The sequence below is a fragment of the Thunnus albacares genome, chromosome 17 (assembly GCF_914725855.1).
Source record: "Thunnus albacares chromosome 17, fThuAlb1.1, whole genome shotgun sequence".
Classification (NCBI taxonomy): Eukaryota; Metazoa; Chordata; class Actinopteri; order Scombriformes; family Scombridae; genus Thunnus; species Thunnus albacares.
The window spans coordinates 6450230-6469133 of NC_058122.1; the positions used below are offsets into that span (position 1 = coordinate 6450230).

The window sequence follows — 18904 nt, forward strand, 5'->3', positions numbered from 1 at the left end:
TACTCTGGAGGTAGCCAAATTCTGAAAAAATAACCCTGATGATGTCATCAGGTTGCATTATTGCAAATGTAGGATCCAGTGTTTTTGAGGGTTCTCCGATATTTCAGACTGAAAGTCAGGATATTGCTGCCTCTGCTGTTTTGATTTTGCCAGTTATTAAAATCTATGTCTTGTAAGTGCCACAACTTTATGGAAGTGCAATACTAAATCACTAAATTACTGAAGTGTCCCTTTAATATAACCTTTTATATAAAAAAAATTACTCCATTACTCCAATTTTTAAGTAAGTATCAGCAAAATCTGTTAAAGTAAAAGTACCCACAATGCAGGCAGAATAAATTCTGTCAGAGGTACATTATTATATATTAAATTAGATTATTATTGCTGATGCAATAACATATAAGGCAAGTGGCATTTTGTGTAGCTGGATGAGTTGCCAAGAGCCAACTTCTTTTTACTGCTGGGTGGTTTAATTGACTTCATAACAATACATCCAATTTAATATGCTTATTATATGTCTTTCTTGCCTGATATCAGACAGAATTGTCAACTCGTTGCACTCCAACAGAATCAGTCGGACCCATGCAAATGTTTTTCTGAATCTTAATCCGCAAATTAAATAGTAACTGGACTGTGAGATAAATGCAGTGGAATAGAAAAGAACAATACTTCCCTCTGAAATGCAAGAAAGAGGTAGCACAAAATGTATTGCATTCTATTGTGCAGAACCCGACTAAATGTTACTTTCCACCACTAATTCAAACAAATCCCCAGTTCTCTTCTTTTTTATGTTCCCACCTTTGTTCATATTTTTTAATTTAACATCCACTTGAACTTATAAAGGGTTTTTAGATGACACACTGGCACAACTGGCTGCAGTAAAACTGATATTATTCTTCCTACAATCCAAACATCATGGTTTTATTTTATTAAATGCTGCACCCTGCTGGTACTGTTTGTCATGTTTGCCCTTATCAAAAAATGATTGTATTGAAAAATCATACTGGTCTCCTGCGAGCAATATTATGAGTAGCAACTTTATAAAATCTCAGATATTAGGTGGCTTTGTTAATGATGAATTGAGATAATTTGGAGGGCACATCATCCAGCAGACAGGAGTACTGGCATGAGAACAACTGAAGTACTTATTGCGTCTACTGTGTCTGAGGGCTATTGTAAAGCCGTTGGCAGCTACTATCATCATTCCCCGAAAAAGGGGTTCCTTTATTCTGAGAACTAAAACATGAACATAGTCATGCCTCCAAGAATCACGCCCCTGTTAATGAGCCAATCAGAGTCGTTGTGTTGGCAGTAGCTGAAGTATCCCCTAAATGCAGCCATCTTCAGTAATGATGGGTGGACACAAACGAAGAGCTCATTCATATTTACATGTCTTAGTCACATATTTTATGTGCATTGCCTTAACATAGACAAAAGGTTGGATTTTGTACAGGAAAAGTTGACCGCTGTTTAACAGCTGGCACATGGTTCAGTCAATAATGACACCAGACGCCGCTTGGGGGTACTTGACGTGATGACGTCAGGTTGTGTTTTGACGTTCACTGTCGCTGCAGCGTCATCTGGAGTCAGAGAAGGGAGCCAGGACAAGGACAGGTAAATGCTCTTTATATACAGCTGTTATCGTGGTTTTAATGGTCATTCTCAACACACAACACTCACACAGCACATTGTTGTTATAGTCGTTCGGGAATAATTTGTTGTTACCAGCTAGCTATCGTAAGCTAGCGCTGTTAGCTGTTCAGTGTTATTTAAGGCCACACAGGTTAGCTGAGCTAGCCTAGCCTGGCTACATACCATACTGTCTGCTGTGTTTACTTGACACTGTGACAAGTCTCGTTAGATATGACATCTGTGGAAATTATGACACAGAAATGAATAACAATACAGTGTAATGTCTGACAGCTACTGCAGATAATAGGAACATGTTTTCATTCACAATTTAAAAACTAATTTAGAGTTTATAGTCCCCCTCCGCTCAGAAATATGTTTTTTCTTCTTGTTCCCTCAGCTGGATGATTGAGCTTCACTGTGCAGAATGATGTATGTACAGAGTTTGACACTAGAAGGCTGTTTTCACATTAATCTGAAAGTGGAAAGTTTCTCTGAGCTAATTTAAAATCTGATTTTAAGGGGCGGGTCTACGAACATGATTTGTGACAGTACAAATAGTTTGGAAGCTAATCCTGGTCCAATATTCAATTTACACAAGTGCGATGTGGAAACTTGAAGCCTCTGGTGCACAAACACTGAGAATGGACTTTACAGTGAAGTAGGAGACATCTTGTGTTCAGCTGTTAAACTTCTGAAATGAAATATATTCGCATATTCAGAGATTCTGGGATTTTTAATGAGGGAGAAGGAGTAGAAGCCATTTTAAGGACAACAAGATAATTTTAAAACTTTTTTTTTTGTGGAAAAACCATATTATATACAAATTATCATTATTCAAAGTAGAATATTTTATATACATCTTAAAACATGTCTGGAGGAGATCTTTATAAAACGTATATGAGCCACAGAGTCAGACACTGATCCATTTAACATTTTCACATCAACTGATGTTTTTCTGTGTTATTGTATAGATAATCTCCATCATGGCATTGAGAACTGCTGTGTGCCGTCTCATGGTCAATCCTCAGAGATGTGCCATCATATCATTCTCCAGAGCACAGGGAACTGCAGCACCTGCCAGACGGGGTGAGTACTGTGACTGCATGCTAGCCACAGAGATAATATATTTATCATGTTTCTACCTCGCACATTGTCATCTTTCCATCCAGATGGTCTTGAAGGTTCGAGTATTCAGCTGAAACTCCCAGTATTTCAGTACAATCAGTGGCATTGGTGCATGGTGTAAGAATATAGCTCATAGTGATCCACAGATGTGAGAACTATTTTCCACTGAAGACCACCAACTGTCTCCTTCTGCACTTATATGCATGCAGAAGGAGGACACTGCAGCTCTGTGACCTATTAAAGTTGTCGGGTTTAATGGAAAGAGATTTCACTGATGTGGTTTCAAATGTATGTGTTGCTTTGTGCACCACACACCAAATGCAAAACTAAATTTTGCAGAGGTTGGCGACTGTGATCTGTTGGACTCATTGCTATTTCCAGTCTCTTTCTTCATTGTTATTTATTTGTGTCTGACTTGAAGACACTCGACATCCACAGGGAGAATCATGATTTAACTGAAGCTACATTTGACACAGTTAATCATTTGAAAATAGCAAAGAAGTTTGTATATTTATTTTAAAGAGATTAAGGAGTTTATCTTCATGCATAATATTAATCATTTTTATGCTCTGTATTTCCACAGATGCAGAGAAAACCGAGATGAAGGCCAAAGCACGTAGGTGTTGACAGATTATTATTTCTGAAATCAGTCCAAGTCCACAATTTTGAAATGGAAGTTCCACCGAATTATATTTTTAACTGTGGTTTTGAAGGTTTTTGAATCATTCCTGTTGTAAATATTTGACAGCTAAGGTCCAGTTCAACTGGCGGGATGCCCTGGACCTGGAGGGGCAGCTGACGGAGGAGGAGATCATGATCAGAGACTCCTTCAGAACCTACTGCCAAGAGAAACTCATGCCTCGCATTACCATGGCGAACAGAAATGAAGGTGAAAGACTCATGTTCATTTTCCTACACGCATGAACTACAGCCCTTCATTGATTACTTGATTTTTCCTTCAACTTACATTTATAAGTGCACATGTAATGATTGCGGCAATAATACCACTGTGTCGTTTTGTTACGAAGCTCTTAGTTGAAATAAAGAAATATAACACTTGTAACTTAACCACAGTAGAGCTGAAACAATTCATTGATTAGTCAATTGAGAAAATCTGCAAATAATAGGCTGTTTTAATAATCCATTCATCTTTGAAGTTGTTTTTTAAAGCAAAAATACCAAATGTTCCCTATTTCCAGCTTCTTAAATGTGATTATTTGCTGCTTTTCCTCATCTCATGTGATAAGAAACTGAATATATTTGGGTTTTGGATTGTTGGTCAGACAAAACAAGCCATTTGAACGCATCACCCTGGGCTCTGGGAAACTGTGATGGGCATTTTTCAGCCTTTTCTGACATTTTATAGGCTAAATGATGAATAAATGTAACCAAAATATAATCTGCAGATGAATTGTCAGTGAAAATAATCGTTCATAACAGCCATAACCACATGTGACAGCTGGTTGTGTCATTTCATTTTCTTTCAGTGTTCCACAGAGAAATTGTGTCAGAGATGGGAGAGATGGGTGTACTGGGCCCAACCATTAAAGGTATGTATGTTACAGTGGAAATCCCACACATATTGATGACCTACACAGAACAGACCACAGATCTGTGTTAATTGTGAGCCGTAAAGTTTCAACATCTATTGTAAAACAGCCAAATTTTATCTGAAGTGGACTTTGATCATTTGCACACTGGACATGTGTGTGTGTGTGTGTGTGTGTGTGTGTATTGCTTGTTTTTAGAAATCTCTTAAACGTGTTTGTGACAAAACCATAAAACTTTAAAGTCCATTATATTTGACTTCATTAACTTAAATGAACTTTTATCAACTTAATACTTTACATACTATTTTGTAACAACACTGACAGCAACATATCTTCCTGTGTTTGATGATAAAGGTTATGGCTGTGCTGGGACAAGCTATGTGGCCTATGGTTTGATTGCCAGAGAAGTAGAAAGAGTGGACAGCGGCTATCGCTCAGTCATGAGCGTGCAGTCATCACTGGTCATGCATCCCATTAATGCGTACGGCACAGAGGAGCAGAAACAGAAATACCTCCCCAAGCTGGGTAAGAAGAGAAAAACAACAACATTTAAGTTAGATTATCTATCAGAAATGTTTGTGGTCTGAGGTCAAGAAATGTGCTTTCTTTTATTGACCATTCTATAATAATGTGAAGTGTATAATATAAGGGGTTATTACTCTGACAGTTTAAGCCTTCCAGGACATTTTAAGCGAAGCTGAGATGGATGAAAACTGAAACGGTTTACAGTGGTGATATTGTGCAAGTCAGATGTTGCCACTTTAACCATAAAAACCCAACGATGAGTGACTGAGCTCTTTGTTTGTTCTTCAGTGAGTATTGTAATCATTGTAATCACCACTCCTCTGTCACCCCCAGCTCGTGGAGAGATCCTGGGTTGCTTCGGCTTGACGGAGCCTAACCACGGCAGCGACCCCGGCAGCATGGAAACCAGAGCCAAATTCAATCCATCCAGTCGCACCTACACTCTCACTGGTTCAAAGACCTGGTGAGTAGCAGATATGCGGATGATAATAGTTTTTATAATAGTTTTTTTTGAGAAATGCTTCAATAAATAGCATCTCAATCAAATTTCAGTCTAATGTGGCTCTGAAGACCATGTCAGGAGAATTAATTGTCATTGCAGGTTGTGCATTTACTCAGTGTATTACCTCAACAACTCTAAATCTCAATCTCAACATCTAAATGCTCTCTAATTGAAGAAAGCAAAGTAAAACATACAGTGGGGTCCAAAAGTCTGAGACCACTTTCCCATTCACTTGAACGAGTGTCATGTTATTAAATGTCCACATGGTGGAGCTCTTCACCGTAAAAGTACTGAATGAAACTCAGAGATGTAGCGGAGATGTTTTTTTTTCTTCTAACGTTCAAGGGATGTACTGATTGTATTTTTTTATGTATTTAATGTTTTATTAAAATAAATTAATTTTATACACTTAGACAAAATTTGTCATAATTATTTTGTAACACAACAAATGTCAGTAAAGGCAACCTGCAGAACAGATTATAGTAAATTTTTTGTTGTTGGTGAATGCAGGTTCAACTGATTCAGCTTGGTATTTCTTTCACGTATGAACAGAACATAAATACCCACCATCAGTTAAAGTCAAATCTTACTTCCACTTCCAGGATCACCAACTCCCCAGTGGCAGATATCGCTGTAGTCTGGGCCAAATGTGAGGACGGGAAGGTCCGCGGCTTCATCTTGGAGCGCGGTATGAAGGGCCTCTCCACTCCAAAGATCGAGGGAAAGTTCTCTCTGAGAGCATCCGCCACTGGTATGATCCTCATGGACGAGGTGGAGGTTCCCGAGGAGAACCTACTCCCTAACGTCTCTGGCCTTGGGGTGAGTGAAGTAAAACCACGAACGTTCTGGGAAGTAGAAAGACATGTTTGTTCTGTTACATTCTTGATATAAAATGTGACTTACAGGCTTTGGTATTTTGCGGGTATTAAGATTTATGTGGAATTACAGTGGTAGATAAAAATGAAACACTTAAAATTCTACTCTACACATAGAAGTAATTGCTCATGAAGCTCTTTTCATTGCTTCCAGGGTCCGTTTGGCTGCTTGAACAATGCCCGTTATGGTATTGCTTGGGGTGCTCTGGGTGCTGCAGAGTTCTGTTTCCATGCGGCTCGCCAGTACACTCTTGACAGGTCAGATGTCTGCGTAATGTCATGTCCTCTTTAGTCCTACACGTTTGTCATGACTAGATTTGAATCTCTTTGCACAGGCGTTTCAAACCATTTTGAATCATTAAAGCTGAGTGGGTTAAATAAAATAAACCCTTAAAAATCACATTTGTTCAAAAAAATTAACTCATTTTTTGTGTACAGTTAGGATATATATTGTCATATCATTTTAGAGGATTTGATTATTTATGTGTGTTGGTCTGTGCTGTTGTTCTCTGAACCAGAATCCAGTTTGGTGTGCCGCTGGCAAGGAATCAGCTAATGCAGAAGAAAATGGCAGACATGTTGACAGAGATCACCATCGGCCTACAGTCCTGTCTGCAGCTGGGAAGACTTATTGATGAGAAAAAGTAAAGACAACTTTATCCTCTAACTGAATTCCTTCCAGCGCTGGAGTCTCTGCTCTAAAGCTGACTTCACTCTGACCTCCTTCTGTCAGGTCAAAAAGGAAAAATAATTGTCTCATTTGGTTCTCAGTAGTGTGGCGAAACTAAAGGTTATAAAATCGAGTTTTAGTTGTGTGATTGGGCTTGATCCTAGAGAAATAGAGTCATAAAGTGTGACTGTTGCATACATTCAGAGACCCAGGTAGAACAAATATCAGATGAACATTTGCTAATTAGTAGTACATAAAATTACAGCTGAGGCTGATGGGAATGTCATGAGTTTTGCAGGTATCTGGTCATAAACTAAAGGCGCTAGATGAAATGTCAGGATCACCAAAGTTGTCACAATGAATTCTGATGGAGACATGAATGTGTTAATTAACATTTGTTAACAGAGCAGCCCCAGATATGATATCCATGCTGAAGAGAAACAGCTGCGGTAAAGCCCTGGACATCGCCAGGCAGGCCAGAGACATGCTGGGAGGAAACGGCATCGCAGATGAGTACCACATCATCCGCCACGTCATGAACCTGGAAGCTGTCAACACATATGAAGGTGAGGAGGAGGGAGCACGTACCCTGTGCAGTGTAGGCTTGTTTGAGAACAGAAACAGATGCCTGTGTGTTTGAGTGGAGTATAAAGTTACATCAGTTACACATTTGTTAAGTTCATTTTAACTAAATTGCTTCACAACTGCTGAATAGTTTTGTGACAGTATGTTAATTCTGTGTCCCACCCCCACACGAATTGCAGCTATTGATCCTGTCTGTCGTCTCGTCCTCCAGGTACTCATGATATCCATGCCCTCATCCTGGGCAGAGCCATCACAGGGTTGCAAGCCTTCACTGTGGACAAATAGATCCGACCTCTTACTCACTGCTGCTCCCGACCAACAGGAATCTGCAGTCAGAAGTGTCAACTCAGCAGTTTTCAGATGATGTCGATGAATTGTCATCTGTATAATGGCAATGTTTGTTTTCTCTGAGTGCTTTATTTCGAGAGACATAACAAGTCAAGCTTGAAGTCTGTCACCGAACTTGTGGAGTGTAATTAATTCAGATGTAGATTTTTAAACTTAAAGAGGGCTATTTTTCTACTCTCGATCACAACACCGTAGCAGTGATTTGTTTTCAGTTGTATAGACAAAGTAGAATTTATTGAATGGTCATTTCCTGTAGTGAAGTATCAACAGTTATGAATGAGGTCAAGATTCTGTTTTGCTGCTGCTGATTTGTTACTATATACAAAGATAATACAGCTCTACAGTAATACTGTAATCATAAAGCAACAAAGCATAAATGCACACAATTTGTTTGGAATTGCCTGTGAAGCCTTTTTGTTTCAAATTTGATCCAGTTATCAGTATGCAGAGGTCACTGTATGGTTTGTGTAATCTTACTTATCTGACCTGTCAGTTGCATTTGTCAGGTGTAACATGGTGATTACTTCTAGCACTTTAGTAGCTCTATCACTAAGATGTCATAACTTTGCATGGTTTGCCAGAGGTCAAGGATTTTGATCTGAGCTTTTGATAAATAAAAGTTTTAAGTATTCCAAATGTCTGTAAGCCACACCTTTGTAGCAGCAGCTGTTATTCCATCTGCCATAAATAAGAGGCTTTATTCTATTTATCAGTGGCTAAGACACGACATAAAGTCATAACCATAAAACTGTAGCACTGATTTGTGCTTTGTGAAGTCATCAAAATGCTAGTTGTTGGTTAAAATATGCCCTCAAACCACAGGTAACTCAATTTATCCAAAGTTGTGTTCACTCAGATTGTGTGTTGTTACAACTTTAAAGAGAAATCAGTTGTCATAGAAATCTCAGTCACCACCACAAACACAGCTGTTGTGAGCTGCACTGTTGCTGAAAAGATTAAATTAAGAGGTTGAGCTAGACCGTTCTGAATTAGATACGAAGCTACAAGCTATGGAATTACCTTTACTGTGAATAATAATCTGTAACGGATTACTGTCTTTCATCCTACACGGTACCGACACCACCTCATTGCTGCATTACTTCTCCCTCATCAAAATGCAGTTCTCTGTCAGCTGCCATGTTTTGGTTGGGTGAGGATTTCGCTACTAATCCTCCTCACTCGATTGCATTTTGAACTCTGTCATCATATTAACTCGTGCCATTGTCATGAGTTCAACAAAGAAGATTGAAATCGAGACTAAAAATAGCATAAAAGCTGATATGACTGACAAGGCATTTTGTTATATGAGATGAAAATAAAACTTGATACGCATGGGAGAAACTCGGATGTCAGAATGATTTTAGCTCTCATTTGACAAACATTTAGCAATAGCAATTCTTTGATTTAATTTCTAATCATTCCTGGAAATTACTGAGGTTAACAAGAGGACAGGAAGTTCCAGATGCAGATCATCATGCCTTTTTTCCAAACTTACCGGACATTTGTGAACAAAGTTTTGAGATATTCTGCAGGCGGACAGACAAACCAGGGATTTGGATCAACTGAATTATACATTAAAACTGATGAATGAGGTAAAAACAAAGAAACAATATATCATATACTCTACATAATAATTTTGCTAGTCAGGAAAATTAGAGAGCGGACTCTGCTAGTAGAAAACACAAATCAGAAGTAGTATTTGTAAAAATGTGCAAAATATAGAGTAAAGAAGGATGTCAAATGATCCTACTTGGTCAGAATCAACAGAGCACAAGGGCTTAATCTGACTAATGATGGAGCAGATGGCAAATGACCTCACATTACTTTGACATAACATAATTCTGCACCTGTGTCAAAGTGTCCTCCATTGGGATACTGGGGTTCATAGCACCTGGTCCTTCACAAGGACCCCGAGGGCAGAAACACCACAGCCCACTGACTTCAATGGTAAAACACAAAATAAACTCTAAATTAAAGGATTCATCAAAAACTCACTGGATCAACTTTTTAGGCCAAGCAGAAAACTTTTTTACTCATGTATAGCAGGCTTAGAGCAAATACCTCCAGTATTTGAATGTATAGCTAGATTGCAAGCGATTAAATCAAATTAAAAAATGAAGATGAATTTCAATATGGAGCATTGGACTGTAATTTGTGCACTTATTTAATGATGGCACACCTTACCGCTCTATTTTATTTTTGATGTGTGAGTTTAAAGAATGTTTCAATCAGCGTCTTTCACTCTGATTTGCTTTAGGAAACACAGTGTTTGGACAGCAACAGTCTGTGCTATTTACAGTATGCTCTCTGTCACTGCTGCACAGCTATCAGCCTCAGTGACTTTGTCGCAGTGTCTGGGTCAGGCCTGTGTGAATGTGGTTTTGTATTACAATAAGTCCATCAGAAATAGTGAAAACAGGGTCAGTTCTAGCAGAAGCTTAGGTATTATCAGTCAGAGAATATATATGTAAAGCCTGAAAATCCTGAAACAGGGTCTTTTGGGGAGAAAACAAGTGAATTAGGGGGTTTAGACAGAGAACTGTGAAGTGTCCCAGAGCTCAATTCTGACGAAAACCAGAGGAATCTACAGGCAAAGAGTCAGCAACGTGTTCAACACACAAAAAATAATTATGAAACATCCAGTTTTTATGGAAGTGTTGGATGTTTTACTTTTTAAGATTTATTTTAAGTAGATTTAATGTGGCTTTTTTGACTCAGGTCAACAAAAAATACCCTTTAATGTTGAAACAGATCCCTACAAAGTGATCAATCAATTACAAATTCAAAATACATGTTTGCATAAGTATTCACTCCTTTTCATATTACACACCTGATTCATGACCAGTGCAGGAGTCACATAATCAGTTAACTGGAAAACAGCTGTGTGTCATCAAGGGGTTTCAATGGTAGTAGTAAAATACAGCTGTATCTGGATGGTCCAACTTGTGGTGAGTCAGTATTGTTGCAAAACCTCAAACTCTGTGGAAGGATGATTGAAAAACACAAGTTGGGATGGCTACAAGAACATTTCCAAATCATTGAACATCCACTGGAGTCCAGTTAAATAAATCATTTAGAATTGGAAAGAGTGCGGCTTAGCTGTAAATGTGCCTCAAGCTGGTTGTCCTCAAAAACTGAACGCATGAAGAAGACTGATGACAACTCTGAGGGCGTATGTGCAGACAACAGTTTCATAACAGTCACAGCTTTATGAGAAAGTGGCAAACAGAGAGACACTCTTAAAAAATCTCACGATAGCTGGGCTACAGTTTGCCAGAAAGCATGTGGAAGACCGAGGTCAGCTGGAAGAAGCTAAATGGACCAAAATGGAACTTTTTAAGCCAAACACTGCAAATGATCATAAACACAGCATCCCCAGAGTGAAGAGATGCTAAGCACAGAAGGTGTCGTGCTGTACAAATCGTAAAGCTCCTTGAGGAAAATTTAGGATTTGTGATATTGGGCGATGTAAATAAAATAGACTTGACGTCTTTGCAGCAGGCCCTGGAAGGCCTGTGAGGTTGGAGGGTAACATGAATGCAGATTTGTTTTCCATTAAGACTTTACTTTGTATTACTGAGCCCAAGAAGAAAACCACAGCTACACAGGAATGACTTCAAAACAATGTTAATGTCCTGGAGTGGTCACTCACCACTCAACCTGACAGAGCTGATGATGTTTTCGCAAAGAAGAAAGTGGATCTCCACACACACACACACACACACTCAAGTCTAGATGCATCTTCTAAATACATACTTGGAGAAACTGTATTTTTCTGACTTAAAATGTCAACATAAATGGGAGGAATCTCAGGGTCCTTTTCTGTAAAATCTGGACTCAATTTGACTGCATTTGTATTCATATACAGATTGGGTTCTTTTTGTTGTTTTTTTTCATTGTATTTTTGATGGGTTGTAAGTAACAATCACATGTAGATTATGTTTTGTGTCCTTGATATGTGGTTAAGATGAACTACTCTCAATTACTTCTATCCCTCACCTCTGGTGTATATGTGTGTGTGTGTGTGTGTGTGTGTTTAAGTTGTGTTTTGAGCATTGATTTTTGTGTGGTTTATATGTCAGAATAAAAAAATCAGTCAATAAAAATAATACTCAATACTCTGTTGATCAGTGTCAAAAAGCCACTTTAAATCTACTTTGACTCAACATGTAAAACATGAAAACTTACAAGGGAGGTGAATACTTTTTAAAGGCACTGTACACACACACACACACACACACACACACACACACACACACACACACACACACACACACACACGCACACACACACACACACACACTACCCTTTCATCTTTCACTTACTTCTTTCTCTCTCTATCTCTACTTCAGTTCATATCCTGGACAACTGAAGAGCAGTGAACCCCACAAAATGTTTTCAGTGTTTAACAGATCATCCCTTGTTTTTTTTTTGTTTTTTTGTTCCTCTCTCTTTCTCTTCAAATCCATCAGGGCACGAGGGATGTGGGGGTGGGCAAGCCGCCGGACACATAAAGACCTCCTTCCTCTCCAGCTTCATTGCATGTCTGCTGCTGCCACTTTGAAGTGGAGGGAATTAAAGAACCGGCAAATCCCTGGCTGTACATGATGCCCAGGCATGTTCTACATGACGCTTACATAAGGAAATTGCTTTTCCATTTTTCTTTTTTTTTTTTTTTTTTTAATTTGGGACCAATGGCCTTTCATCTTTTGGGCATGTGTAGATGTGACTTACTGTGACTAATTGTACCCCAAATGGACTGTGTGTTCCGTGTCCTTTCTGCTGGGGATGATGGAGGCCAGCATGATGGTTCCCTTGTGATGTGGAATGAACTGAATTGTGGAGAGGAAGAGGCAAGAAAGGCTGCTGTCTCCTGGTTTCTCTCTCACTCTTTCATCCAGACTTGAGCAGCAGCTACGGCAGTCTAATACTCAGATAATTAGGATGCTTTTCATCTCAAATAATCATCTGGATTATAACCTCTGTGAGTTAGAAGCTCTGTCAAACTCATGATGGGACTTCATACTCTCTATTGACAATCTTTAGGCCTTTACAAAGGCACAAATATGATGATCCTCTGACTGAAAATATAGATTATGATTCATGAGTCAGGGTTTTTCATTTTTGTGACCTGTGTTTTCAAGCCTTTGTGGAATGAGTTAAGGCACATCTTGGATTTAAAATGAGGGCTTACTGTAATTGATGCTGATGATTTAGACGTAAATCCGTCTTCCTGGTTTGTCTTGATTTTGAATATGATTGGAAGGTGGATCAGTGGTTGGTTACCTCACAGCAAAAAGCTGTTCTTGGTGCTGTATAGTCCCAAAATATGCAGATTAGGTGATTGGGAAACTTAAAATAGCCCATAGGTGAGTGTGAATGCGGTTCATAAACTTGTCAAGCACTTTAAGGTGAACCATGCTTAGTCAGTTTCCAGTGGTGGAATGTAATTAAGTACATTTACTCAAGTACTGTATTTAAGTACAAATTTAAGGTACTTGTATTTGAGTATTTCCATTTTATGCTACATTTCAGAAGGAAATATTGTACTTTTTACTCCACTACATTTATTTGTCACTTATAATTACTAGTTAATTTTCACATTTCACATAAAATCATATATCTTAATATTCTAACTGTTGTTTAAATTGTCTGCTCTTTTTTTTGTTTAAATTTGTTATGCACTTTGTGTGAAATTTGCTATATAAATAAAGCATATTATTATTATTACTATAAAAAACATATGATACACTTATATAGTAGATGCAGTACTATTACTATTAATTTACCTAAAGTATCTAAAATTGGCTCCAAATTTATGAACTACTGCATTTAGATGCTCTTACATGTATTTGAAAGTGATAAAAAACAAACACTGTAATATACTATAGTAATATAACACTCTAAAACAAGCCAGTCTGCATAATAAGTCATTTTGATACTTAACTACATTTTGTTGATGATACTTCTGTACTTTTACTTAAGTAACATTTTGAATTCAGGACTTTTACTTGTAATAGAGTATTTTTAGACTGCAGTTTTTCTACTTTTACTTAAGTAAAGGATCTGGATACTTCTTCCACCACTGTCAGTTTCAGCATGTTGTAATAAAAGACAGTTATTTGGATTTTGAACTTTGATGTTCTCCTGGTCTTAGCCGCATTACAATTAACTGTTTTAGCCAACTGAACAAATACTGTAGACTTACCCGATTGGATACCATATTCACAATACTGCGAAATGTTTCTCAAAGTTAAGAATAGCCTGGAGAGTTGGGGTTAGAGGTCGAATAGGTTCTTCAGGGAAACTCTCTAAACAACTCGGATCATCGTAAATACAGTAGCCCTCTGCGCTTTGGGAAGCTGGGGCTTCTCGTTAACTGGAAGGAATTAAGGGCACACAGGCAGCGGCACATAAGCCTTTGTTGAGCAGAGAGGGGTTGAAGTCATGTAGGGCTGCAGCAGAGTTTTGGACCGTGGTTGAAGTGGGCGGACCAGACATTTACATTTCCATCTGCTGGCAGGGCGAGCTTTACTTTTCAGCACCAAGGACAGAGAAGCAGGCAGCAGGACAGGAACACCTGCTGGACCGGAGCATCAACCCTGCCACTGCTGGACTAGTGGGATTCACTTCACTGAGAACACGCATTTGGATGGATGTGGAGCTAAAATAAGGTTGGAAGTGAAACGAAAAGTATTTTAATGCTGTCATTGAAATTAACTTTTTACTCTTCTAACGTGTTTCTCTTGTTTTCTTTGCAGAATTTAAGAACTTGTCTGCTTGCTCATTAATAGTAACTCGGATATTTGTGTGACAACTTCATGAAGGAAATATTTCTCTCAGTGTGGAGAATGGCGCAGTGTTGAGTGAAAGGAAGAAGCCAAAAGGAGTCATTCTCAGGTGGAATAATAAATTCCTATAAATATGAATAGCTATAATTTCACCGGCTGGAACTCCACGGGTGAAGCACACGCTTACCCGTATTCTACATCACTAGAAGACCCTCTGTACAGGCAGTACAAGCCCCCACCGAAGGACCTCATCCCTCTGCCAAAGGCAGTGCTGTACCTGCTCATGGCTGCCCTGGTAGTAGTTGCAGTTGCCTATGCTATTATTGGACATCTCATCAAGGATCTGGCCATGGACATAACAGGTATTCCTCTTTGAAAATCAAAAACTTGTGCATTTAAGATGTAGTTTTATTTGAGTCAACCTACTATTTAACATACACATTTAGAATGAAATGTATGGATTGTCATTTCTCATGCAGGGTTATTTTTCAGAAACACAGCACACAATAATAATGCCAAGAGGCAGCAATACTCAAGATTAAGTCTAATCACATGAAGTACATTTGAATCTAGAGCAGTTTCCAGACCTTTTGTTTCAGGTGTATCCCCACAGCCCTTTCAGATGAATTTACTTCTTGATCAACTAGCCATCAGTCATGTTCCAAATGTGTTCATCTGAAGTAATGTTAAACTGAGGATTAACACTATAACTATTATAAGAGTGGATTTTGTTGCAAAAATATTTTCTTATAATTCAACTGTAAGTGTTTAGGCTGGTTTGGTCAAGTTTGCATTATTGGCAGATGCTAATGTTCCAATCATTTCTACTTTTAACTAACTTTTTCAACTGTTTAATTTATTTTAACCATTTATCCTATAGCCTACATCTGGTATTCAGGTGTTATAACTAACTCACTATGTGGATATATATTTGTTAATCCATTTAAATTTAGCCTCTCCACAATCTTTCCATTACTTCTGGAGACTGCAGAGGTACCCCTGGTTAGGAATGATTTAGGACTTTTTTTTTTTTTACCGTAATCAAGCATACTAAACTTGAGCAGCCACTGTTCTCATATTATTTTATTTATGGTAATGTTAAATCTATTTCCCCTGTCTCTCTTTTTTAGATTGTGTTCTGGGTCCGGCTAGTGATGAGGACAAGAACAAGGACAACAACGCACATCGCATGGCCTCCAGCCACGCTCCTCCAGTGCACCCATTCGCCCACAATGCCTTCCACGTGTGGGACCAGGAAGATGTGGTCATCCCTTTGCCCCTCAACGAAAGCCCCCAGGCCAGCCCGCTGTTGCTGGCTGCCATTCCCTACATACCCTCTTTCTTCCCACACGCACACAGCCCGACAAGTCACAGCTCTCTGGCCTTCTCCGCCAGCCCGGGACCGACCAGGGAGATCAGCATCCCTAGGGAGCTCTGATTTTGACAAGAACTATGATCAGCCTTGGCAATTAGCAACAAAGTGTTGGAACCCCCAGCCGTCATGGGGAGCACTCATTATGTAAGACATTCTGATTCAACTTTGATGTCAAACAAGTGACTTCACTGTGTCCTTGTCTCTTACATTTTTAAATGGTTTCTCCAAATAATGCAACATGACTCAAGACTGTTGTCTCTCTCACACCTCATGTTAACAGAAAAGTCAAAGCAAATACCCATGAAGGGGAACCCAAGGACAAAAAGGATTAGCATAGAAGATCACTGGATATTGTCTCTGTGTGCCTCAGCTTCACTACGAAGCTGTTAGACATGTTAGATGAAGTTTAATAGACTCTACATGTTGGTACATACTGTCACTGGTACAGTTCGGCATACCTGCTGTCTTATTTCTTTGTGGACGAAATAAACGTTTTTATAATCAAAGCCTGGTAAATGGTTGTAATGCAATATAAGAGTAGAGTTACTGCACGTTTGTCGCGAGTGATTTAGAGTATGTGTTGTTCTCATGTTTGAACTGGCAACATGAGATTGAAAAACTGTCCATCTATTGCACCAATATAATCCATCTGTGCAGCAAGAGGTTGCTGTCAAGTCAGCAACGAAGAGCTCACAGATTCACATCTTTCTTAACGTAAGTGTGTCACATTTGTGGAACTTATTGACAGTACTTCTGTCACTGTTATTGCTCATAACGTGACCTTCGTGTTCAGGACATCAGAATCTTGATCAGCTGCTTCCAACCTGTGATCCAAACCAGCTGGCCATCTCACACACTCCAGTAAAAATGTTATTTCAAGACACTGGGGGATTAGCTTAAGAGGGAGACTTAGGGAGTTCCAGCTATTCAACATGTACATAACGAGACTTAATCCTGCGGCCTTTATCGCAGGTGTCACACTCACTCAGGGATTCCCTTCTCTGGAATGCAGAGCCTATCAATGCAGCTTAAAGTGCAAAAGTGTACGGGAAAATTTGCCAGTTTCTTATGTAATACCAGCTCACAGCAACTTCTATTCTTGGATGTCAACTTATACTTAATAAGGGGTGAAAATGTTAGCTGTGGTTAGGCTGCCTTCAAAATCCTTTTAATCAATTCATAATTATATTTGATGCAAATTTTAAAGCTCTTGATAGCCCTGAAACATATTTTAAATGCAGAACTACAAGTTCAACTATAAATACAACCTTGTATGCCTCCGCCAACCAGTCAAGTTGCAGTTTACATTCATGTCTGTCCAGATTTTGAAGGAATTCAATAAAAAGTATTAAGTATATTTTTTGGCAAAATGGCAGTTATCACTTTATTGACATGTATGATTCCAATGAATAATTTCCAGTGAGAAACATTTTGTTTTCACTTAGAGACTACTTTCACAGAGGAGTACATAGAACTGATAGAGAGCTTCATCAAATGGTGCAACAATAATAACCTGAAGTTCAATATCAGCAAAACCAATGAGCTTGTGGTGGACTACCAGATGAACAGGAAGCCCCCTGTCCTGGTTGTCATCCAGGGAGAGTAAGTGAAGAGGGTGGACTCGTACAAGTACTGTGGGAAAGCAAAATGAAAAGAAGCTACAAATTCTAAAACGTGGATTCTTCACGCACATCTTCAACCCGGCAGCACAGAAGATCTATTCAATCATCACTGTTAAAGTGGACACCCAAGGTTAGTGTCACCAATTCAGTATCCAATCAAATGTGAAATATAGTCACAATCTCCCCTTCTGTTCCTGAGATATGGTGTTGAACAATTGATTACAGATTCAATTCAATATTCTATATCCTATTCCTATATTCTATTTGTTTTCTGATTCACCATCTAACTAAAAAATCTGTTAATTGTAGGTCTGATCAACAAAAGAACCATAAACAAATTTCTTCATTTATTAGAAAGAATTTTTGGTAACACTTTATAATACAGTCCCCGTTTTAGAGTGTAACTTCCTCGTATGAATCAGTATATATGTCTATGGATGAAGTGCAATAAAAACCAATGCTTTTGCTCGTTGCTCATGGCAGTTGTGACAATCATTTTATATGCATGTGAGTTTGGCAGGCAAGCTTCACCCACACTCCAGGGATTTTTTATGCTTATGGCTTCTTCTTCATTGTATGAATTTGAATTAGAACAAGTGGCAGCTCATAACCGGCAGGCTTAAGTAGGAAGCAAACTTACCTCTCTAAAGTGCCCAGCTATGTCATCTGAGGACGAAAAACAAACAATACAGTAATGTAATAATATACATAGTACATATCTAATTACACAATAATAAGGTATGCAGGGAGTTATAAAAAATGTTTCTTTTCTTTAATTACACAGAAACCACAAGGTATGTGCTGTTCTCCCAGTCTTACTCTGTAAATACAATGTACACTGTACTTACAGAGTACTTACTCTGTAAATACAGATTAACAACAGAGGGCGAGCTGGATTATGAAGTTTACACTGTCCCCCCATTCTTACTGTATAATTACCCAGTAACAAATGATCACATTAAATGCTGTCAAACATTACAGGACCTATGCCTATCTGATGTTACAATAAGGGACCCAAGACTAGCTGTTTGGTTTGGTTACCTCTAATTTCAAACTAACACCATGCATGCATGTACTTACGGAGGATGAAGGATTACATGAGGATAAATACACCTTAAAAAAAATCTGTATTTCAATATCCCAAAATGTTTTCAAACATTCTTACAAAAATCTATAAAGCTACTTTTATGTTCATGTTAACACCACACAGTACCAAATTTCATGGTAAATGCTCTGACTAAATACTAGCCTGCATATTTTTTTTTCTATACCCACATACACCATCATGGAGTGAGTAGGACAGT

General features: G+C 38.6%; 1 protein-coding gene across 1 annotated transcript; it reads left to right on the plus strand.

Moving 5' to 3' along the window:
* The first annotated feature begins 1510 nt into the window (after positions 1–1510).
* gcdhb (glutaryl-CoA dehydrogenase b) lies at positions 1511–8448 on the plus strand. The gene is made up of 12 exons (XM_044331513.1): positions 1511–1614; positions 2604–2718; positions 3341–3373; positions 3506–3646; positions 4245–4307; positions 4662–4832; positions 5166–5295; positions 5937–6153; positions 6364–6467; positions 6728–6853; positions 7285–7445; positions 7676–8448. The coding sequence occupies exons 2-12, from the start codon at positions 2616–2618 to the stop codon at positions 7747–7749; spliced, it is 1323 nt and encodes a 440-aa protein (XP_044187448.1). The 5' UTR covers positions 1511–1614; positions 2604–2615; the 3' UTR covers positions 7750–8448.
* Positions 8449–18904: the final 10456 nt, after the last annotated feature.

Coding starts and splice junctions, on each gene's coding strand:
- gcdhb (XM_044331513.1), top strand. CDS start 2,616: ATGGCATTGAGAACTGCTGTGTGCCGTCTCATGGTCAATCCTCAGAGA. Junction 3,374..3,505: donor CGAGATGAAGGCCAAAGCAC/GTAGGTGTTGAC, acceptor AATATTTGACAG/CTAAGGTCCAGTTCAACTGG. Junction 4,308..4,661: donor ACTGGGCCCAACCATTAAAG/GTATGTATGTTA, acceptor TTGATGATAAAG/GTTATGGCTGTGCTGGGACA.